This window comes from Squalius cephalus, assembly GCF_949319135.1.
Source record: "Squalius cephalus genome assembly, chromosome: 25".
NCBI classification, from domain to species: Eukaryota; Metazoa; Chordata; class Actinopteri; order Cypriniformes; family Leuciscidae; genus Squalius; species Squalius cephalus.
Genome location: NC_137146.1, coordinates 27,777,029 through 27,802,110, shown reverse-complemented (window position 1 = coordinate 27,802,110; position 25,082 = coordinate 27,777,029). Strand labels below are relative to the sequence as shown.

The window sequence follows — 25,082 nt, the reverse complement described above, 5'->3', positions numbered from 1 at the left end:
TGCAGAGCGTTGTATTCTCAGCGCGCGCTGTGACGTCAGCCGCGCTGTCATTGACACAGAGTCTAAATATGTCCCCAGAAAGGACATTTTCAGGCTGGGAGACAGTGAGCTCTTGGTCCAGTTGATTTGGAGACCTAAATCCTGTAAGTGGCTGAGTAATAAAGCTTTGTGGGCTATCAGCTCTGCCTCTGACTGCGTTAGAATTAGCCAGTCGTCCAAATAGTTCAATATTCGCATCCCGCGTTGTCTCAGGGGAGCGAGCCTTGCACTTCGTGAATGTATAAAGTGCCAAAGATAGACCGAACGGCAGGACGGTGTACTGATAGCTCTGGCCCTCGAAGGCGAATCGCAAGAAAGGCCTGTGATGGGGCGTTATTTGAATCTGAAAATAGGCATCCTTCAGATCCACTGAGATAAACCAGCCTCTCGGGCGAATTTGCACAAGAATTTGTCTGGTTGTGAGCATTTTGAACGATCTCTGCATGAGGGCTTTGTTCAGACGCCTGAGATCTAGGATGGGTCTGAGACCGCCATCCTTTTTGGGGACGAGGAAATATCTGCTGTAGAAACCTGACTCGCTCTGTATCAGAGGGACGGTTTCTATAGCCCCTTTTTTCAGCAGTTTCACAATCTCGGTACGAAGTAGATGTGCTACTTCGTCTTTCACCGTGGTTTCGACCCTGGCTCGAAAGCGTGGGGGTCTGCGAGCGAACTGCAGCAAATAGCCTTGCTTTATAGTGTTCAGTACCCAACCTGACACGCCCGGGATCATTTCCCATGCTTTTATGCTTAAAGCTAGAGGGAGAATGGTATTCGGAACATAGCATACAGTGTTTGCTAGTGGGCGCGCGCTCTCTACACACAGAACACATTTTGTGTTTATTGACGGGGGCTCTGAGTGAGTGTGTGTCACAGAGCGACCCGTGTTTGTGAGTAGGGGTGAGCACTGTACAGTGGGCACATTTGCTACATTTAAAACACACGCGGCGTGAGCCGGTTTTAATGATGCGGGGCGTGAATGAGTGTGTAACACTGAACGGGCCGTGCTTATGTGTAGGGGTGAGCACTGGGGAGTGGGCACATTTCCTACATTTATAACACCTTCGGCGTGAGCCGGACAGACAGATATAATGCTCTTTTTGAGATTTATCTGGGTGGCCGTGAAAACGGTCTTGGGGTACAGGCGAGTGGGTTGTGTAACGGGCTCGTTGGCTGTAAAATACACTTCTCCAGTCGCCTCTGTTGAAGGGAACTGAGAGAGCAAAGCGTGCTGTCTTTGATGGCGGTCCGGCCGCGACGAGACTCGACCATCTTCGTCTTCCTAGTGTGGTCAGGAAGACTTTGAGGGCTCAGGTTTCAGCGCTATCTTGGGCCTGGGTCCCCGGGGGGGAGGCGGCCTGTGGCGGCTTGAAGAGAGCGAGCGCTGAGACTCTCTCGGCTGACGGCGCTGTGAAGCTGGCGGCGGTGGCGCTGTGTTCCGGTTAGGCGGCTGCTTTTTTGAGCGACCCGTCGCGGAATTAGAGCGTTTCGGAATGAAGTGCCACATGGCTTGCAAAGTTTTCTGCACTTCTGAATACCGCTCCGCGAAGCCTTTGACTGCTGGGCCGAAAAGACCGGATGGAGACACAGGCGCGTCGAGGAAAGTGGCTCTGTCGGACTCTTTCATGTCGGACAAGTTTAACCACAAGTGTCTCTCGGTGACGGTGAGAGACGCCATACTTCTCCCGATGGCCTGTGCAGCGGACTTGGTGGCTCGTAGAGCAAGGTCTGCAGCGCTTCTAAGGTCCGTGAAACTCTCAGGGTTCGGGCCCGCCTCGTCCATGGTGCGGAGAAGGTTGGCCTGATAAACCTGGAGCACAGCCATGGAGTGAAGCGCTGAAGCGGCTTGACCGGCGGCGGCATAGGCGCGACCGATCAGAGCCGAAGTCGTCCTGCAGGCTTTCGAGGGCAGCGAGGGTTTGGACTGCCATCCAGCGGAAGGCGGGGACACAGGTGTGCGGCTACCGGTTCCTCGACCAGAGGAATGGAGAGGTAACCCTTGTCTTTCGCGCCGTCAACGTGAGAGAGCGTCGCAGAGACAGTAGGCCGCAGCCTGGCAGAAAATGGCACCCTCCAGCTTTTAGATAGCTCCTCGTGGGGTTCCGGCAGGAAGGGAGCGGGCCTCGTGTGAGGCGTCGAGCGTTGCCCGAGCAGGAAACAGCCATCCAGCCTGCTGGGCGCGGGTTCCTCGGGCAGCTTGGAGAAAAGAGGCATTTGAAACGACTCTGCTCTTTTAGATGGCGTGTGTCGCGGGGCGAAAACACACAATGCAATAGAGAAAGGATATGGGCGCCGGATAGCGCAACAGGAACGGCAGCTGAAGCAGCGAGAAGATTGCCGGCTTCTGTCTGCAAAGCAGATGGCTCGTCCCGCTGAAAAGGCTCGTCGACGGCGCAGGCTTCTCCAGAGAACAACGATGTGATGTGAACACTTCGCTGAAGAGATGAAAAATCAAAGAACAACCTATCTGGACTCAGCTTATATAGACATAGTCACGGCCATTCTGGCGGGACGTGACGTGCACGGACGCCCACGCCCTCATTGGTGCTTACGTCACGAGCAGTCCCTTGATAGGTTGCAGCAGTTGCTGCAGAGCAACCAATAGGCGTGCGAGCTGCTTCGCCTAGGTCTGCTTGTGCAGCAATGCGTTTTAAATTAATGCAAAAATTAAGGATAATTTTTTGGCTTCAGTATTCTCGAGAAAAGGGATTTTCCTGTAGCGTAAGCTAGCTTACTCAACACGAGAGTACTCTAGTAAGAGAACTGGCAGAGTCACAATTAATGACAAATATTTTCACAAAAAATATTGAAATGGTTGGGGTTTTTTTTCACTCTTTGTTCAGATCATAGCTTTCAACATGTAATATAGTCTAAACCTTTTTTTCTTATTCTTTTTTTGTTGGCATAAAAAAAATGCGATAGTATTTCCTTGCGTACCCTGACGTGCATTTGAGTGAAACGCTACTGGAACAGAAACAAATGACTTGTTCAAGACTTGATTTTGTCTGTGGGGAATTGATTGGATGGTTGTGGTTTGCTATTGGCTGATCTCATGTGAGTGACAGCTTGCCCCGCCCTCGTCATCACGGAAGAGAAGAGATGCTGCAAGAGGGAGGGGAAGTTATTCTAAATTCATGAAACATGAATTATAATGATGTGCATGGTTAAAGCATTACATTAAAGCACTGCAATATTCACAAAACAAAGTTTTATTTAAGATTAAAGGTCTAACAAGGGTGAAACAAAATTATGAAATCATCTGAAAGCAGCAAAAATCCTGAATGCATGATGAATATCCCAAAGAGGAACAACACAATTAACTTTGATTAAACACCTTTGCTGAAATGCAATATAACGTCTGAGTTCAACATAATGTGAGAATACACTACAGACACTCTGAAGAACAGGTCCTCTAATTATTTCAGTTCCATGCTCACAATAAATAAAAGCATAGATGTTTAAATGGAATGTAAAAGCCAAACCTTTAGAGGAAGGTCTACTTTAGAATTAAATGATGATTCTATGGTGATGAGTTCTGGAGAAATTAAATTAAATACATTTTTCCTAATAATTTCATATTACATTCAACATACATATCATAAAAATGACAAACACAACCAAAACTTTCCTGTGTTCACCTCCTCTCCTGCTTCCACAAAAAGTGAACCGTGGGAAATGAGGAAGACAGAGGGGTTTGTCCCGACTGAATACATGGATATCTTTTAGCAGCAGCTCAACTGATGAATAAAGCTCTTCGATGGACTGCCCTGTAAGAGAACACACAGTTACTGCTTCAAGGGTTGATTTCATTAATCTGAAATTATAATATTAATACAGATGAAAATCTTACTCAGAATAAGGGCCAATCTGATTGTCATAGGATCAGTCAAACTGTTAGGGCAAGGCAGGAAAGTGAATCCTACATCCTGTAAAGGGTCTGAGACAATGAAATAGAAAAAAAGGCAATTTGAAATACATTTTAAGATAAACTGAGGGGTTTGAATTGAATGTAAGAAATCATTAGTTGATGTAAAAGATTGACATCTCTCAATCAAACAATACATTCAGAAATGTGCATATGAATTTATACACCATTTTCAAAAGTTTGGGGTCGGTAAGATTTATTATCACCAAGGCTGCATTTCATTGATCAAAAATACATTAAATACAGTAAAAATGTGAAATATTATTACAATTTAAACTAGCTGTTTTCTATGTGATTATACTGTAAAATGTAATTTATTCCTGTGGTCAAAGCTGAATTTTTAGCATCATTACTCTTCAGTGTCACATGATCCTTTATATATGATGATTTGCTGCTCAAGAAACATTTATGATTATTATCAATGTCGAAAACAGTTTATATTTCTGTGAAAACCGTGATACCCTTTTCAGAGTTATTTTGACCAATGTAGTTCAAAAGCACGGCATTTATTTGAAACAGAAATCATTTGTAACATTACTTTAGTGTAATTTAATGCATCCATGCTGAATAAAAGTATAAATTTCTGTTAAAAATTTCTCACTGACAGTGTGTGTGACACTGATCTCACCGCAGCTTCTGTAGGTCACCGTGAGTCTGTTTGAGTTGCACACTGTGTGAAGAGGCCATTCGTGATCCTGAGAGTAAACCCAATTCATCTGAACAATACTCAGAATCAGAACCAACAACATATTATCACACAGACGTAACTTCATAGCCTTTCAGTTAGACCCAGAATCTGACTAACTTCCAATGAATTTTAGGTGAAATATGCGGAACGAGGCAACTTAACTTCTCATTTGTGTCAAATGATAATGTCAGCATGTCACAAGTTTCACTTCCCCGTATTCACTAACAAGGTTTTATTGACATGATCTCATAGACACTTCCTGAAATCCAACTGGATATAATATTTGTTTTTTTATTGTAATTTTTGGGGAATTATTTGTATATTTTGAGACAACTGGAGTGTTTTAATTCCAAATGCATGCGTGGCACCATTAAGCATGGCATGGGAAACGTAAATGTTTTGGGGATTGTATATGTCTGCAAGTCATGCAGGTCTTCCTATGAAGCCCAGCAGGAGAATGGCTGTTGTAATCAAAAACTCGGGAGAACCAATAAAATATTAATAACTGATTACATTGTAGTCAATGTATGCTTTTTTCCCTTGAGCAAACCATGTGCAAATTCACAAGTCAACACCATTGCCGAGTATTTTCTTCTTAAAACTACAGTGAACCAAAGACAGTCTCAAAAACAATCAACGTGTGATCGTCAATGAGTGGATCTCTGAGCTGCTGTGAGTGAGTGGAGGCGGGGCTCAGTTGCATATTCATAGAACCGGGTATACTAAATGAAGAAAGGGTTTTAGAAATACATTCAAGCTATTTTAAGGCATGAAGATTTTTTTTCAAGGTAAAGACGTTTAAATATGTGACCCTAGACCCCAAAACCAGTCACAAGGGTCAATTTTTTAAAATTGAGATTTATACATCATAAAGATTTATACCCAAGCTTTTCATTGATGTATGGTTTGTTAGGATAGGACAATATTGTTGCGAGGTATACTATTTGAACATCTGAAATCTAAGGGTGCAAAAAAATCAAAAGTTTAAAATTTAAAGTTGTCCATTTATGTTTGTGAGATCATGGAACATGATCTTTACTTAAAATCCTATTGATATTTGGCATAAAAGAAAATCGATAATTTTGACCAATACTGTCACAATTATGTTCTGTCTTGTCTTGTCTTGTCTACACCTGTTCTTGTTAGTCCCTTATTAGTTAACCTTCATCCACCTGTGTCTAGTTAGTTCCCTCGATTACCCTGTGTCTATATTCTCCTCGTTTAGTTCAGTCCCTTGTCGGTTATTGCTCGTGTGTATGTATTACACGCTGTTGCGTCCTGTTTACCTGCCTGTGTACATTAAAGCTTTGTTATATTTTTGGAATCAAGCTTCGTCTGTCTGCTTCATCAGCCAAAGCTTAACAGAATAACCGACCAAACAAAGATGAACTTGATGGACTCACCCACGCTGCAGCTTCTCCTCTGCCCGGAGAGCAGGCCCTATCTGGGTTACCTGGCCTAGATGATCCGGAATAGCGACCTCTCCCTCACAGCCAGCGAGCCCGAGGCGCCCACCGAGGTCGTTCCTGAACCAGCCCCGGAGTTGACGCAGGCAGGTCAGTCCATCGCAGAGCCAAGAGTGAACTATAACCTGAAAGACCTGTGGTCCGCGGATCCTATTCCCACCCAAGTCCCCACCCTCACATCATCATCTTCTTCGCCGGTCCCGTCCGGAAGTCTTCTGCCCGTATCCCTGCCTGTTGTCCTCATCCCGTCTCCATCGCTGGTCAAGGTCAGCCCCCTGGATCCTTCGGCCCCACTGGTGTCGTGTAGCTCCTCGGCTCTGCCACCGCCACTCGCTCCGTGCGGCTCACACAGCCTCGGGCTCCCCTGCCACCAGCTTGGTTAGAGGCCTAGTCCCTGGCTACACCTCACACCACCACCTCGTCCTGTCCTTCATCGCCTCCGCGGCCCATCTGTCCCCTCACCCTGCACCCCTTCGGCACCCCTGGACTCCTCCCTTCCTCTGACCTCCCCGTCAGCCTTCCTCACCACATCGTCACCCTGGTCATCCGTTTCCACGTCACCACCTCAGTCCTGCAGGTCAGCGGCTCAGGTCCCGTCTTCCGTGTCTACGGTGTCGCCATGGTCCGTCAGCCTCTCGGTTCCACCGGTTCCTTCACCTCTCACCATGGTTTCGCCTCCTCCGATCAGCCCCACAGGGTTTTGTCTACCCCCCTCTGTCCCTGGCTCATACCCCCGTCTGCGCCACCATGGTGCCCGTGGCCGACTTCCCCAGGGTCCAGTCCGTCCCCAGCTCCACCGAAACCTCCGCCCTTTTTTCTGTTTTTTTTTTTAACTTCTGTTATCATCACGGCGCGAGGACGCACCTTTCCGAGGGGGCTGTAATGTCACAATTATGTTCCGTCTTGTCTGCACCTGTTCTTGTTAGTCCCTTATTAGTTAACCTTCATCCACCTGTGTCTAGTTAGTTCCCTCATTTACCCTGTGTATAAACTCTCCCCGTTCAGTCCCTTGTCGGTTATTGTTTGTGTCTATGTATTACACGCTGTTGTGTCCTGTTCAACTGCCTGTGTACATTAAAGCTTTGTTATATTTTTGGAATCTAAAACTCATAATTCTTGAGCAACACTTATTGTCTGATGAAGGAATTGCTGTATTTGTGAAGCATTATTTGGTTTAAAAATACAAGGGTCATATGTATTAATTTGTATTTACACTCTAATGATTACAATCTCAATGCATTTTTTGCTGTGAAATGTCACTATCATTTGACTAATTGAGAGAAGTCAATGATTTCTGTGAACTCCTGATGATTGTTAATGATTTCTGCAAATCACATTAAGATTATTTTCTTTATTCTCAATTCAAACACCTCATTTCAACGTACTGTGCATAAATCTTATCATTAACGCTTTAGTGATATCTACATAAGACCTTAAATACATTTAGGACTCACTTCATAACTTTACTTCTCATAATTAAATATTGTAGGAATTACTATAATACATTAATGTTATAATCTCATCTGTATGTTATTTACAGTCTGGAATATGCTGCTGTCATCAAGAATCAGAAGCAAGGTCACAGAGTTGTATGTCGGACTGACCTGATCTTGGGATCATCTCGACTTCGGACGCTCTGGTTCCATGGATGTGTTTTTCTCCAGTGGAAGAGGAAGTCCTGAGCCTTTATTAATCAGCATGAGGCTCTTCATGAGCACATCAGCCTGGAGCCTCCTCACCTCAGCAGAACATCTACTCTTCTACACACACCGTGAGTTCTACATTTTTCATTCAACTCTTTAGCATTAATACAAAAGTTTGGTTGTGTTTTAGTTGTGCTTTCCTCTTGCCATGCCTCACCTGATATATCTAATATGTTTACCAAATGGGCAGTCTATAATGTCAGTAGATTTCTAACATTAAAATGATCTGTCCTCCAGACAAGAATCAAGGCATCTTGTACACATCATGTTATCACAACCCAACCTCACTTTGCCCTCGGTAAGCGGCCGTATTCCCTTTGCCAAATCAAATTTAGATGAGTATAATCCATCTGAGTTTGTGGCTTTTGATGTTTTGAGGCCAAGGGGACCCCCGGATGAAGGTAAAGTCTTACCTGTGTTTGCATTTAAACATGCCCTAACCAAAATAATTTACCACAGTCTGTCAGCAAGTCTTTTTCTTCTTCTTCTAGAAACACAAGCTGCAAGTCTCTCAGTATTAAACGTTGACATGCGTGTGACGGAGAACAAAAAAGACCATAACACTCACAAGTACGTGAGCTCCAACCTCATCGTGCGCAGGAATAAAGAGTTCACCATCATCATCAAATTTAACCGGGACTTTAATAAACAGCAGGACAATGTGGAGTTGGAGTTCCTGATTGGTGAGATTCTGTATCTAGTAATGCATCTCAATGCATGATAAAGTACATCTGTAATGAAGAAGCAGTACATTACATTACTACATGAAATATCACCATAGTCTAACACAGGTCATATCTGCTGTTCTGCTCATTTCACAGGCAGTTCACCTGATGAAAACAAGGGCACCTACATCATTTTGCCCATTGGTAAAGAGAAACCTGAAGTGCGCTGGAAGAGTCGTGTGGTGGAAACACAAGGAAATTATGTGACCGTTGGCGTAACACCAGACGCCAGCTGCATCATTGGCCGGTTTCGAATCTTTGTTGCAGTAGTGAGTGATTTGGGAAAACAGCGCACTGAGAGGAACACTGAAACCGATGTCTATGTGCTGTTCAATCCTTGGGACCCTGGTGAGTAAAACAGTTACGCTTAAAGCAATAAGCTCTGTGAAGCCATGGTTTACAGTGAATTTAGAAAACCCCCTTAGCTGTTCTAAATTCACTACTGTATAAACCATGGCTTCACAGGGCTTATTGCTTTTATAAAATGGATAGTCCATAAAAATATAATTTAAATATTGATGTAATGAGGTCACAGGTCTATGTTTGTAGAGTAATTTATAACGGCTTCGAACGTGGCTCAACCAATAGAAATTAAGAGGCCCCGTTTCTAAAATGTTGCATAGAAAACTGTCCAATATTTGATATTACGATCATTTCTGAAATGTGCATACGTGTGATTCAGAGAAGCAACGTGCACATAAAAAATGTGCGTACACCTCGCTTCCAGAAGTGAAATGTATGATGGCGAAATTGTGCGCAGCTGAATGGTTTCAGATCTCCGATTTACATATATAAATAGCACCAGCCAATGTCCAAATCCTTTACTTGAGAACTTACTTTACTTGATTTCCAAATACTCTCTGGCAAAGAGAAAGGAGCCCATGTCTGCTCAGACCCTGATGTGGCACTAAGCGTTTTTGTAAATATGGACGTTAGCGTGGATTTTAGCGCATGCATGTTTTAGAAATAAGGCACAAAGACCGGGACCATCTTTTTAATAAACTGGGAACAAACTTTAATATTTTGAGCACTGACATAAACAAAGTTCATAAACAAATGCTTATGACGCATCATGTATATTGTATGTTTTTCTTCCCAGCGGATCATGTGTACATGGACAAAGATGAAGACAGACAGGAGTATGTGATGAATGATGTGGGAATAATATACAATGGAGAATTCAACAACATTACCTCCCGTTCATGGAACTTTGGACAGGTTGGTAGTAATCCAGAGTTTTTTTCCCCCCAGAAATAAACAAATTTTCTCCTATTGAGCTCATGTCCATATGCCATCACTAAACTCTTTCCCTGCAAGAGTATTGTGTTTAAGTTGCAAGTCAGTGCCAGCATTTTTAATCATATTCACAAATCTTTCATGGACCCAAAAATATTTTGTTGTATGAATATTTAAACATTGAATACTTTTAAATTATTTTTTTAAGCTTTATTCTTTCAACACTTGAATGTGTGTCAATTTAGTTAAAAAACAAAACAAAAACAAAAACAAGGAAGGCATCAATGTACGTCCGAATCCAATGTTAGCTTCACTTCCTCTCTCCTGAGATGCCTTCATCTGATAGATTTTTGAAGGCAGCATTGATGTATCCTTCGCTACCTTTGAAATCCCACAATCCTGTGCTTTCCATTTTGTGACAGCTGAGCTAAAAAATACAGATGGCATCTGAAAGTTTACGGATGCTGGTCAATTTGTGTGTACGTTTTTGAAAACTTACGTTTTCAAAATGTACGTTTTTGACCAGCATTTTCCACTTCTGATGTCATTTCCAGTCAGAAATTACTACTGTAGCGATTAAATATTTGTTTAGTTCTCACCAAAGCTCACTCTTTTTTGCTGTAGATCATTAAACTGTTACGCTGCCTCAGAAGTCTGTCTGAAATCAGTTTCGTGGGGTGCCTTCGTGTGCAAACGCTGCCTGCAGAGTCATTGCTTATAAGGCAACGAGGCAACAAGTCAGCTGCCTACGTTTTCGGATGGAGCCATAGATGGACTAGATCGAGTCCATCAACAGCCCCGAAACTTGATTAGTTAATCTAGGTGTGTTTGATTAGTGCTGAAGCTGAATAAAAAGATCGCCGATGTACACTCAATGGCTGTCCGAGTTCACTCACTCGTTTTCATTCACTTGTTCAAGTGAACTGTATTGGTGGTCTAACGTAGCGAATTGTGATTAAGGGTTTAGGGGGCAAATTGGATTCAGCCATGGTCTAATTATTGGGAGATACAATGATTCGTGGCTCTGCTATTGGACAAAGCGTGATGGCTAACTTGGACCACATGTGCCTTGATAACCAATCACATTACAGCCTTGGCGTCATTGAATTTCGTTCAGAATTGTGCATTAGTCAAGCAGTATATTTGGATACCATAGAAATGAATGAAAAGTAAACTGAATCTGACCTACAGTGGAATTGTCCGTGACTTCTCTTATAAAACAGCATTTACTCGGTGTAAACTCTAAAAATAGATCAATCCAATTCAAATGTTTAATAACAAACATATTGAAGATTAGCCAATGATGGGCTGTCCAGTCATTAAATAATAAGTTGACAAAATGTTCACATTAAATGTGAAGCCTCTCATCCATTGACACCCATTTAAAAAAAACATCTTCTGGTCTCCTCCACAGCATTACATTACTTTTTGCTGACCTTGAAGGCTTGCCTTAAAACGGCTTTGGATAAACTCTGGCCCTCCAGGACCAGGATTTGACATCCATGAATTAACTTCCTATGTGTTTTCCTGTAGTTTGAACAGGGGGTTCTGGATGCCTGTCTTTTGGTTCTGGATACTGGGAAAGTACCACTAGTTTTCCGTGGAAGTGCCACTGAAATTGTTCGGCAAGCAGCAGCTCTGGTATGATTCCATAATAGCAATCAAAGTATGGGCAATTCCATTTTATATGATTACACACACATAATACATGTTGTTTATTTAAGCATTTTTGTGGTATATATTTTCAGATGAACGTCCAGGACGATGATGGTGTCCTGGTTGGCAACTGGAGTGGTGATTACCCTGAAGGCACAGCACCGACTGCCTGGACCGGAAGTCCTGAAATCCTGCTAAAATATGCCAAAGAGGGTGGTGAGCCTGTGTGCTTCGCTCAGTGCTGGGTGTTTGCCGGCGTGCTGAACACTCGTGAGTATGGCCACTGCGCATTCTTTGGGGCATCCGTTTGAGAACGATTTCTTCATGATAGTTTAAAACATTTTCAGAATGAAGTACTTGTAGACTTGTGACATTTAACAACACATTTAACTCATAGACTGTAAAAAAATATGGGCATAGTGTCCGTGACGTCACCCGTAGGTTTCTGAAGAGCATTTTTGAAACTCACATTGGACAGAACCGGCCGTCGCCATCTTGGCAGCGTGTCACTCCCTGATAACCGGAAATGGGCAAAGACGTGGATTAGCTGAGGTGACGTGGCACTAACAAACAGCAGACAAACGGCTAGTAGTGACAGCAGCGGCAATCCACCTGTCACTCAAGTGGCCACGCCCTTATTTATTCAGAACTTTAACACTTAATATAATTTAAACGGATGAGTTATAAAAATATTCACCCCCCTCACAGTTGTCATGAAGGGCAAAATTGGCTATATAGACCAAAACCACTTTTTGTACCAGGCTGTAAACACATTTTTTTCTGCTGTAAAGTTGGGCATATTAACATGGGCGGTATATGGGATTGACTCTCTTTTGGAGCCTGTCTGTACGGGCCAGTCGATGAATTGCAGTGTAAGTCACTTTCGTGTTAGATTTAAGAGAGAGACCGAAGGTTGCCACTTGATTTTACCTCATATTTTCCAATATCTGTTCAACCTTCCACCCAGTTATGCGCTGTCTCGGGATCCCTGCACGGGTCATCACCAACTTCTGCTCTGCTCACGACAACACAGGAAACCTGAAGACAGACATTGTGCTGGACGAAGACGGGAAAGTGGACCGAAGCCGAACTAAAGATTCAGTTTGGTGAGATAAACAAATATAATAATAATAATAATAATAATAATGCATTTTATTTAATGGGGCCTTATCATAACACCCAAGGTCACCTCACAAGCAATATACAGGTCACTGCATAAGACAATACACACAACAAACAAGCCGCATATACGGATATATTTTATATACGGATGAAGTGCATTAGAGACTCAATACAACATGTTATAAAAACGCTTGCATAAAACGATATGTCTTAAGATGCGTTTTAAAAGTCAACAAGCAATCGCTATTGCGAACATCAAGGGGATGTAGTAACAGCAAGATTATGAAGTGCCTTATAAGTAAGTAGCAAGATCTTGAATTCAACTCTATACTTTACTGGAAGCCAGTGCAATTGCTGAAGAACTGGAGAAAAGTGCTCAGTTCTAGATAGAACACGAGCTGCAGAATTCTGAACCAACTGAAGCTTATGTAGCAATTTCGAGGAAACACCTGTGAGAAGAGCATTACATTAGTCTATACGTGACTAGTGACTAGTGCGTGAATGAGAACTGCAGTATTATTATTTGAAAGAAAGGGACGGAGACTGTTAATATTACGCAAGTGGAAGTATGCAATCCGCATGATATTATTAATTTAAGCTTCAAAGGATAGTGTGCTATCCATGATGACACCCAAACTTTTAACCTGTGAAGAAGGACAGATTGTAGTATTGTCAATGTACAAAGAATGACAATTAGATTTAGACTAAACAGATCTAGTGCCAACAAGCAAAGCCTCAGTTTTGTTGCCATTTACCTTCAAGAAGTTAGCTGAAAGCCAATCTTTAATTTCAGCTAAACAGCTGGACAAAGATGGTGGTGGAAAAGAACCAGTGGGTTTGGCAGACAGGTAACGTTGGGTGTCATCTGCATAACAGTGGAAATTAACACCATATTTCCTCAAAACATAACCAAGAGGGAGCATATAAATAATGAAAAGAAGTGGGCCCAAGACAGAACCCTGGGGAACACCAGTGGTGACTGTAGATGTTCTTGATCGAAAACCCTACGCTGAGTGCGTCCAGATAGATATGACCTAAACCAAGACAGAGCAGTGCCAGTAATACCAATAGAAGCTAACCTGTCAAGAAGTATCTTATGTGAGACAGTATCAAAGGCAGCGCTCAAGTCTAGAAGGACAAGTATGGTTAAAAACCCAGAGTCAGCTGCCAACAGTAGATCATTGGTTATTCTGACAAGAACAGTCTCAGTGCTATGGTGGGGACGAAAGCCAGATTGAAATTGTTCATACAAGTTATTATTGGAAAGATGTTCATGTTATTGGAATTGCAATACACTTTTACACTACCTTAGAGATAAATGGTAAGTTTGAAATTGGACGAAAATTAACAAAATTAAATGGATCACCCCCTGGTTTCTTAAGTATGGGAGTACTAATAGCAGATTTGAGATATGGAGATACAGAACCAGAAACAAGTGAAGCATGAACAATTTTAGTAATCAATGGCGACAGGGCTGGTAAACAAGCTTTCACTAAAGGAGTTGGTCAGCAGCCATGTCACCCTGTAGCCCAAGACTGGTTGCCCACTGAAGCTAAGCAGGGCTGAGCCTGGTTAGTACCTGGATGGGAGACCTCCTGAGAAAACCAGGTTGCTGCTGGAAGAGGTGTTAATGAGGCCAGCAGGGGGTGCTCTCCCTGAGGTCGGTGTGGGTCCTAATGCCCCAGTATAGTGACGGTGACACTATATTGTCAAAGAGCACCATCCTTTGGATGAGACGTAAAACCGAGGTCCTGACTCTGTGGTCATTAAAAATCCCAGGATGTCTTTTGAAAGAGTAGGGGTGTAACCCCGGCATCCTGGCCAAATTTGCCCAGTGGCCTCTGTCCATCATGGCCTCCTAATCATCCCCATATACTGATTGGCTTCATCACTCTGTCTCCTCTCCACTAGTAAGCTGGTGTGTGGTGGGCGTTCTGGCGCAATATGGCTGCCGTCGCATCATCCAGGTGGGTGCTGCACATTGGTGGTGGTTGAGGAGATCCCCCCCCCCTTCTATGTAAAGTGCCTTGAGTGCTGAGAAAAGCGCTATATAAATGTAATGAATTTTTATTATTATTATTATTATTATTATTGGTAGAGGGTCTAACTGACAAGTCGAAGATTTAGATTTACCTATCAGACCCACTATCTCTGAAGTAGTTGGTAGTGTAAAGTTAGAAAAAACAGAGTGGGGAGGTGTGTGAGTGATAGACTGACAAGAGTCATTGTGAAGCGTACCAGTAAGTAATTGCTGATGTACATTTTCAACCTTAGATGCAAAACAAGTCAAAAAGCGATCATATAGGTCAGTGGAATACATATCAGATGGCAAAGAATCAGGTGGTTGCAGAATATTGTTTACCATCAAGAAAAGGGACCCGGAGTTCCCATTGCTAACTCCAATTATGTTGGAGTAGTAATCAGATTTAGCCTTGGACAGTGCTTTTTTATAATTTTGAATATGTTCAGCATACATTTCTTTATGAACAGTAAGGCCAGACCTGACGTGCAACCGCTCTAACCTACGGCCTTTAGCTTTAAGTTCATGCAGTTCAGGTGTAAACCAAGGAGCTGAATGTACAAATAAAACAGTTCGAGTTTTTACAGGTGCGAATTCATCTAAAATCATGTTCAGTCCATCATTGTAGTATGTAACCAGTTCATCAACAGTAGAGAAATAAGATTTACTGGAGAAGATGGCAAGTTCATCAGCAAGAGTAGGCACATCAATGTTCTTAATATTCCGAAATGTGATCGGACGACATGGGTTTACGTTAAAAACTGCAAGCTTGGCACAAAAGTACACCAACAGGTGATCTGATATGGACAGATCAGAAACAGTACAATTATAAGGTGTTATCCCAGAACAACAAACAAGATCAAGAGTATGCCCCTTAGTGTGAGTGGGCAGTGTGTTAAATTGTTGGATACCAAAGCAATCCAAACATGTAAATGCATTACTGACATTGTCTATATGAATGTTAAAATCACCCAGAATGATTACATTTGGAGACATGGAAGATAGATAAGTCAAATGTTCAGAAAGTTCAGTTAAAAAGGCATTATTGCTCTTGGGAGGATGGTAAATAATTGTGAGGATGGTAGGAATTGCACCATTAATTTTTAAGGCAATTGTTTCAAAAGAAGAATATGTAGACAAAGTTAACTGAGATACTTTCAATTTCTCTTTATGAAGTATTGCTAGCCCCCCTCCCCGTCCCTTATCACGTGATTTACAAACAAAACTATATCCTGGTTGGAACAGACTGGTTTAGATGAAAAAAGTCATCTGGTTTCTGCCATGTCTCAGTAAGACAGAGAAAGTCAAACTCACGGTCAGACAGCAGATCATACACCAGAGGTCCTTTATTGGAGAGTGATCTTATATTAAGTAATCCAAAGAAAAAATTGTTTTTACCAGAATCGTTGCCAACCGATCTGGACAGGTTGGTTAATACACTGTGATCGACAGTCCATGTGAGCTTCCTTGGCGAGCGTGTTTTAGATGACCAAAAGGACCGTATTTGACATGAGCCATCAATGTTGTAACTCCGCCGAGACCTGCGATGTATATATTTCTGACGTGGTATGTACACAATATCCAAGGGAAGATGTGGAGCTGACGGAAGATTAAAAGGACGCAAACGGATCTGAGTAAGTTCCGCCGCCGAATACTGGAGCATCGTCCATGCCACAGAATGGTATATAGCAGAAAGGACGACCCAGATGTAGTTCATCTGCACCAGTAGCTCAGTGATCTACATATTTGATCCCCATGCCAGAGGTACCACGAAGAACAGCAGTCAGTAACCGGCAGGCAAACCGGCAACCACAGAAAGCATCAACACGTAGATCAAAACCAGCGTACAAACCCGCCGAATCAGCATGGATACACAGGTCAGAGTGACTCCTTAAAATGGGTTAAAACAGTTCATAGATGCATCCATGCATTCATAAGCGCAGGAGGATTTAGAAGTACTAAAAGTTTTAAAATTCGCTCCCTGAGCAGCGGCAGCTAATAGCGGCAGCTAATAGCACCAGCGTTCACCCGGAAGTGTGGAATAGTGACACACTATATTTTTCAAATATTGTTACATTCAAGTGGTCCTAACTCCTATACTGCAAAAAATGGGTGCCTTGGTTAATTTAATTCGCAGTTTTATCTCAGACATTGCATGATTTTTCCGTATTGAGTTAATGTACTATAAAGCCAATGTTATATAACTGACAGGTTGATTAGTAATACAGTTTAGTTTTTCTTAAAGGAACTACCACTGCTGGAATGAGGTGTACATGAAGAGGCCTGATCTGCCGGAAAAATTCTCAGGCTGGCAGGTGATCGACTCCACCCCTCAGGAGACCAGTGATGGTATGATCCTTGCCATGACTTCTGGCACATCATAAGTATACGTTAAGTTATATATGAATTATTTTTCTTCTCTCATTCAGGTTTTTATCGATGTGGCCCGACGTCTGTCAATGCCATCAAAGAGGGAGAGCTCAGCTATCCGTTCGATGCAAAGTTTGTCTTTGCAGAGGTAAAAAACATGTCAATTAGGGATGTGCCTGAAGCCTTAATCCGAATTTGGAAAGGCACGGAAAATTAATAACATATTCTATGGAGCCCCTAAAGGGACATGGTTAGGTTTAGTCTAAAGCTTAGTATTGTAAGGCGGTAGTCGGTTACAGTACATTTCACAGATTTCACTTTTCATGTGAAGATTGTAAGAAGAGATGAAGAGAAGAGAATTGTAAGAAGAGATCTTATCTTGTAAAATGTGTGGTCAGTACTGCGCTCCCTATACACAGAGTGCGCATGATCACAAATTAGAAAGCAAAAGTAAAAAGAATGTGTATTCAAAAGCAATATCGATACCTCGCATAGTCTTGTAAGCACACACTCCTAGATACCCCCAAATTATATACAATACAAATATAGAATTCAGAGAGAACACTAAAACGTTGAAATATAATTTTTCTTACCATTTCATATTTTAGAACACGTCATTTCCTTTCCGAACATAGGGCCCTATCTTACACCCGGCGCAATGAGTGTTTTTTGCTAGTTTCAGTCCGACGCAGTTATTATTTTCATGTCCTGTGCCACGTTGTTTAAATAGCAAATGCATTTGCGCCCATTTGTGCGCCCATGGGTGTGCTGGTCTGAAAACGAGGTGTGTTCTGGTGCATTGTTGGCGCGTTGCTATTTTGAGGCAACAGAAATTGACTGCACCATTGACCAACTGAAACCTGGTCTAAAGTCAATGGCGCAATATTTTTTTTGTTATTTAGTGAGCGCATTAGTAATGTGCGCCTATAGGCAGGTCCACAACGTGCGTACACTCTGCTTATTAAACACAAAGGGGACGCACAGCAGAACACAAACATGCCAAATATTTAAAATAAAAGTATTACAATGCGAAATATTATAATTGTGTACATAAAGATATGGGGCGGAATCCGGCTTGTCCCGTAGATGATCTGCTTGCGCACTTTTACCTCGCGAACAAGCAGTTCCGTTTGCGTTCTGGAGACGTGTTCGGCCTTTCCACTATCAAATTCCGTCATGTAAATAACAAATTTGCCATGGCACGAGCGCAACTGGCATTCAAAGGGAATGGGAGATTAGACTCTGATTGGTTTAACACACATAAATCCCAAAACACACCCATTACTCATTATGAGAATAGGGACAACCCTTTTAGACCATGCGCCTGGCGTACCGACCATTTTCCCCGTCGTTAAACTATAGCAAAAGTGGATTCGGACACGCGCTAAGTGAACTTGCGCCGTGCGCTTTAGACCATGCGCTTAGATCGTTAAAATAGGGCCTATAGTATTCAGCTTCGGGCACATCCCTAATGTCAATTCTTGTTGATGTTTATACATTTAGATTTAATTTACAAGACATTAAAATCTTAGCTACTGTACAAACAAATGGACATAAAAAAATTACTTTCTCCTGTCTTCAGCTGAACAGTGATGTGGTATTCCATCGGTCTGATAAGGAGGGAAAAATGAAGATACTCCATGTGGACACTGCATATGTTGGAAAGCTCGTTGTGACAAAAAAGCATGACAGTAGCGACCATGAGGACATCACTTATACCTATAAATATCCAGAAAGTAAGTTTCATTTCACATCATTCAACAAGCGATGTGACATTAGATCAGGAAAGCTGCATTCAATGAAGCAATGCGACTCTGTCTCTGATACGACTCACACTCCGCATGTGAACTTCGGGATGTCACGGTAGCTTACAGTGGTTTCCTGAGAAATTTAATCCTTTAAGGGTTGGAAATTAAATGTGAACACAGGCCTTATAGAAGATATAGTTGACCATTGTATTAAGCTGCGTTTCCACCGAAATTACCTGGAACAATTTGTCACAGGAACTTTTTTCCCCCCAGACCTTTTGCTGTCTGCGTTTCCATCGTGGTCTAAACTACCGTGAAGATTAGGCAAATTAGTCCAGTGAAGTAGGACTGCGTGCAACTTTCCAGTTCCTGCTGAATTTCGTCCTCTGCATATAAGCTTAATAAAGCCTGAACCTCATCATCGGTCCATCTGTCGTATTTTTTTAACTCCATTATTGATTCGAATAGCAAACAACTCTTACTGCACGTACCGCAAAAGATTTTTAAAAAATGCTGCGTGGAGTCAACCAATCAAAATGTTCAGCGCCCAAGTCCCACCCCCGAAAAGTTCCTGAACTTTGAAAAAGTACTACCTCACGAGAAGGGACTTTCTGAGGGGGAAAATTTTTACCCGGAACTTAATTTAGACCCCTGGTTCCTACGGTGGAAACACACCGAGTACCACCCCAAAGTCCCTAGTTCCTGGGGAACGTTCCTGAGGTGAAAACGTGGCTTTAGTGACTATGAAGTGATTAGAAAGAACCTTTTACCTTGCTAAGGTTGACGCGCAGAATTCAATTCAAGGGCCTTACAAATTTGGTGGGTTTACTGACCTTTTGCTCGCAACCTCATTTGGTCTAAAACATCTCAAAAGCCTTGAATGTTTATCTATCCTTGGTCATTTGATGTTCAAGGGTAGTCCAAATAAATTGTGTTGCCTTCTGGATTTTTGGATTGACAGTTTAACAACACAGCTGGTTTCAATAACTCAAAAGCTCTCTAGATTCACTTAGGAGACTCAGCAGAGTCCTTCAGTTATTTAATTATTCAACAGACTTCCATAATGATGCCAAACACCCTATGAACATGTGAACCAAACAATAGTGGTTTGACTGATGTTGTGGGAAGCAGTGGAAAATCCCAACATTTTACCTTCCACCCTTCTGACTCTAGAAACCGTCAAGGAGAGAGAGGCCTGGCAGAATGCAGAGCGTTCTGGCATGGTTACCGGGGATTACTTGCCACAGCCAGAAGCAGGAGTGACCATCGAGCTCCAGGCCGACACCGTCAAAATGGGCGACGACTTCAAGCTGACGCTGAACATTAACAACCAGACCAGCCAGACCCGCACTATCAATGCTACCATCACTGGCTGTGTGGCGTTTTACACGGGCGTCGTCAGCACGACCTTTAAGCTTGAAAATAAAGCTGCAACTGTGTTAGCCTCGAAGAGTGAGTCACAACTGTTTCAGTAAATCTGCACATTACTTTGAGATTGAGTTATAACAGCTCTAAGGAACTCTAGGAACACTGTTAATGGATTAGGCTACAGTGTGATCATAATATCTTTACAGCTGAGTCCCTGACGGTAGATATCAATGCTAAGGAGTATACACCGTACCTGGTGGAGCAGGGAAAACTGCTCTTTGTGGTCTACGGGCATATTGAGGAAACCAACATGTCCCTCTCCACGATGAAAGTAGTCACTCTCCAGCCTCCTAAACTCACATTAACGGTAAATGCCCTCAATAACCATTCTTAAGGGAACTTGTGTGTAGGGCTTGGTATTGATACAGATTTCAAATTTGATTAAAATTCAGATTCAAATTTGATATTGATTTATTTAGAAATAATGTATATGTGTACATTTTTCTTAATTGGATAACCCAAAAATTTGCATTCTGTCATAATTTACTCATCCTCAGTGTTGTCCCAAACCTATATTTATTTTTTGATTGGTTGACTTTCATTGAAAGGACAAAAAATGGTAGAAAGAAGCAAACAAAAATGAACCTTAATAGAAAAAAATAACATGACTATCATCAAACCTTTGACTTGGACGCATCAAAGCGAAGTAAGTTATTGTAAGTGAATTCATAGTAAGTTAATTTGTCCTTCATGTCAGAAAGAGCTCAAGCGCATAGAGTACATTAGAAATAGGATGTAGCATGAGTTTACTGTTATGGATTTGTCATGTACCACATCCACAACTCTGCACCCACATCCAACGTGGACAGAATCACTGATTATAAATGGTCCATTTGGCTTTTGTACTGATAAAAAACACAATAAGGGCTCGATCACATAAAACTAAAGCAAATCTAAAGCAAAAACGCACGACGTGGGCAGTGGAAGGAGGAAAAAACGCAAGGTCTCGAGACGCGTTTTTTCAAAAGTTGAACTGATTTTGACACTTTTTGTAGATTTTATGTAATCCTGGTCACATGTTTTTCTGTTCTTATTTTAGATAAGATTTTCCAAGCCTGTGTACATGTACAAAGAGCTATGTAAAAGCACTAAACATTTGTTGGTTCTCTACAATATAATTCATCCACAGATGACTGGAACCCCCCAAGTTGGTAAAGATCTCATGACCAGTGTGAATTTCCAGAATCCCTTTAATTTCATCCTAAAAAATGTTCAGCTCCGCCTTGATGGACCTGGTCTGATACCAATCAAAATGAAATCTTACAGGTAAACTTCATATTTATATCACCTGTCTGTTGAAATAAAGCAAATGCAAATGAATAAATAACTGTCTTCTCAACTATTCCACCACACACCCATAAACATGCACAGACATATACAAAGACAAATGTATTTATTTTTGTAGATGTCCATATACATTTTCCATATCTTGTTTTATTTATAATGATCTTTTTGTGTGAAAGATCCTGTTTATGTTGCGATCAGAAATGGGCAGTAAAAAAATAAATACACCTTTGGCTGAATTCTCAAAATGTTTTGTCTCTTATGTCTTCCACTTACAGCCAGATATTACCTGGTGGCTCAGTGAGATATAACGTGTCGATGGTCCCTCAAACTCCTGGAAAGAAGGTGCTGATGGCGTGTCTAGACTGCCCTTTACTGAGACAGGTCACCGATCAGCTCGAAATCGAAATATTGAAAGTTAAAGAGTGAACAAGAGAAGGAAGAAGAAAAGAAGAGAAAACACAATTGCAGAGTTTCCAGCTGCTTTGCTTTGCTTCACCAATTTTGATTTGAAAGAGAATCAAATGATCAAATGTTATATTTCATACAAGCTTAAGGGATAGGTCACTCAAAAATGATTTCAACTCATGTTTCTTTGTGTGTGTGTGTGTGTGTGTAAAAAAGCAAGTTTTTTGGTCCATACACTTAGTCATAGAGGATTTTGGTTAACTAAACTTTTAAATCAGCAAGTGTGAGAACTGTAATAAATAGTGACATCCATTGAAATCTGTAGCGCTCTTCAACATGTGTTTTGTTTGGGTTAGGTAATACTAATACGATATTAATCACTATGTATTGTTCATTTTCTCTGCTAAAATGCATAAGCTGTACTTAAGCAAAATAACAATAAACATTTAGCATTAAAGCTTTTTTTGATGAATGGAATTATTTGTATTGCAGATTTTCAGTTGAACACCACCACCTCATATTTGCAAATTTATAAAGTTAATAATATGAACTGAAAAAGAATGGGTTCTGTTTTAATAACTGCTTGTCCATCTGTGGAAAGGTTACTACTTTTATTTTATTATTCACAAACACACGTTTACTTTGCTAAATGAAGACATTCCATATACTTATTCAAACTCTACAGAAAACTTTCTGCATTTTTACAATAAAAAACTTTATATACTTCATATTTATAACATTTTTTACAAATGAGGGCATCACCAAAAAGGAGGTTGTCACATTTAATTTTATATGAGATTCACCCAATGCTTTACAAATAAAGTTTCTAACAGATTAAGCTCAATTCTGAGGACCAACACTCCCCAAGGTATAATTAAAGGGATAGTTCAGCCAAAATTGAGAATACTGTCATCTACCTTCATGTCGTTCCAAACCTGTATGGCAAACCTGTATGACTTTGTTTCTTGTGTGGAACACAAAATATATTTTTTTGTTGAAAAATGTAAAATGAGATAAATAAGGACATTGTCATGAGTGGCTGGATAAAGTAGCTCATGAAGAGGACAAAGAAATAGTCATTAATTCAATAATCCACAGGAGATGGGGTATAAACACAGGGAACACATCTGCTTTACAGACAAGACAGGACAAAGAACTGACTAAAACAGGGAGTACTTATGCCAAAACTAAATGAGAGAATATCTCCTTTATGTATGTAACCCTTGTTGCCTGAAGGATGGAACGAAGACGTACGTCAACGCACCAACAAAATTGAGATCGTGCCAGGGAGCCCTATCATCTATGAGTGTTAACAGAAGGAGCCAATGCACATTGGCGTGCGAGATTTGCATCTCGTGCTCCGCCCCACAGCACAGATATAAATAGGAAGCGAATGCAAGCACCATTTGTTTTTCGCTGAGGAGCCGAGCAGGAGCCCGGAGTCAGCGGTGGTCCAGCAATGGTGACGATGGGACATACGTCTCTGTTCCCTCCTTCAAGGAACGAGGGTTACATATGTAACCGAGACGTTCCCTTACAGTCAGTCACTTCTGATGTACATCAACGTACCGACGAAATTGGGATCCCAAGTAAAACGCCACCTAGTGCTGCCATCTTCCAGTGCCCAGCGTAAGCGGTCCTCATAGAGGGCACTCTCGCAGAAGTGATTGTGCCTACGACAGCTTGTGGTAAATCACCTAAGTCCTCCACGCAGTGGTCCTCCCTTCCAGGGACCAGACATGGAGTTTCCAGAGTTCCATATGATGACCCGGCCCTGAGAAAGGAGGTTCTTTCTTAGAAGAATGGGCCACGAAGGGGCTGTCGAGAGGAGCATGAGTTCTGAGAACCAGTTCCAATTGACCGTTAGCAAAGACCCGCCCCCTTTAGTTACTGTTGCTATGTCCGACAAGCCACGCCGCTCTCACGCCACACTATGTTCTCACGCAGTGAAAAATGCATCGCGGAGCAGAGAGGACATTGACAATGCGCTGACAGACATGACAGACCAGGTTAAATTTGATACGAAACAAAGTCTCAACTTTCAAATTTAGCCATTTTTCAAAGAAATTGAAACAATAAATACCGTTTTGTGGCTCTTTAATGTGTCTGACAGATCGCTGTAGTGCATCAGTTAAAGCTGCTGGTGAACCGATCATCTCTTCCTTCTAGTTAATTTATAGCATCAAATAAACATGAATAAACATAAGAAGGAATGTTGTTTTAACCGCGGAAAGATGTCAGTACACTCCGTTTTTCAAGTTCAAATCCTCCAACGTTAATCAACTAACTCTCCTCACTGCTTTGTCGGACAAAAATGGCGGATTCGGTGGATTATGATTGGTCAGATCGCCTGTCAATCAAACTCCCTGCAAAGGGTAAATTGGGCCAATAAGTATGGAATTATTCTTGTGCCAATAATAATGAACGTAGCTTTTCAAGAAACTAATGAAAATATAAATTGAAACTGAATAAAATATCTTTGAAACTGAAAAAGAATAAATCGCAGGCAATTTTTTTAACTTCGTTTTTAATACATTGCATGTTTTGCTAACTATTTCTCATATTTCAATCGCTGATCTGAACTTACAAATGCGCTTCTAGAGTTTTCATTTGCGCTTCTGAAGTTTTCGTGTACGCTTCTGGAGTTTTCGTTCGCCGTTCTGACACATTTCTCTCGTGGGGGCGGGGGCTAGTGGCAGTGTGTTCTCATTGGCTACTGAGTTTTTGATTGACAGCTTCTTCACCTGGAAGTGAAGACGTCAGTGTTGTGTTTACATGTGTGGATTTAAGCGTCTGTAATCGCAGCTTTCTATTTCATTATATTTCTATTTTCATTTATTTCTGTATTTATTTGCTGCTACACTATATTGTTGAGATGATTTCTTATAGAAGGAATAGTACAGACGAATGATATCATTATCATTAGTCATTGTCGCTATCAGGATACTGGATAGCCTACTCGTGGTAAGTCTGATTTTTTTTTTAATACTATACTAATACTATTTGTAATACAGTACATGGCTTTTTTCAGGTGGAGAGGCATTTTAGAGCTCAGTGAGAGCCCATAACATTATACAGCTATGTTGTCTTGATTTGACTGTTAGCCCAATCATTACATGACTTGTTTATCTACATTCAGTTACAGTCTTCGATTAGATCATATTTCCCCCCAGCCACCCAAAACATCATTGGGCTAGAGTACTGTACATTATCTGTACTGTATCAGTCAATGACCGATGCCATAGGACCAGAGCGCTGTCAATC

The 25,082-nt window shown here is 41.6% G+C and overlaps 3 protein-coding genes and 1 long non-coding RNA gene across 4 annotated transcripts in view; 3 read left to right on the top strand and 1 right to left on the bottom strand.

The window, feature by feature from the left end:
* The window catches only part of LOC307153186 (coagulation factor XIII A chain-like), a 131,389-nt gene that overhangs the window by 71,419 nt on the left and 34,888 nt on the right, over positions 1-25,082 (top strand). The window lies entirely within an intron of this gene.
* LOC307154049 lies at positions 2,941-4,764 on the bottom strand. Its single transcript, XR_013820262.1, has 3 exons — positions 4,593-4,764; positions 3,890-3,976; positions 2,941-3,806 (listed from the first exon to the last, which is right to left on the bottom strand). It is a non-coding gene; the product is annotated as an uncharacterized lncRNA (long non-coding RNA).
* On the top strand, positions 7,850-12,548 carry LOC307153694 (coagulation factor XIII A chain-like; the record flags this gene model as incomplete). Its single annotated transcript, XM_079863320.1, has 8 exons — positions 7,850-7,889; positions 8,059-8,222; positions 8,313-8,504; positions 8,643-8,894; positions 9,646-9,764; positions 11,316-11,423; positions 11,531-11,708; positions 12,406-12,548. Exons 2-8 carry the CDS (start codon positions 8,087-8,089, stop codon positions 12,546-12,548), a joined length of 1,128 nt encoding a protein of 375 aa, XP_079719446.1. The 5' UTR covers positions 7,850-7,889; positions 8,059-8,086.
* Positions 16,854-21,839, top strand: LOC307153693 (coagulation factor XIII A chain-like; the record flags this gene model as incomplete). The annotated part of the gene is made up of 7 exons (XM_079863319.1): positions 16,854-16,929; positions 17,010-17,098; positions 18,533-18,686; positions 19,872-20,150; positions 20,273-20,433; positions 21,256-21,392; positions 21,689-21,839. 7 exons carry the CDS (start codon positions 16,854-16,856, stop codon positions 21,837-21,839), a joined length of 1,047 nt encoding a protein of 348 aa, XP_079719445.1.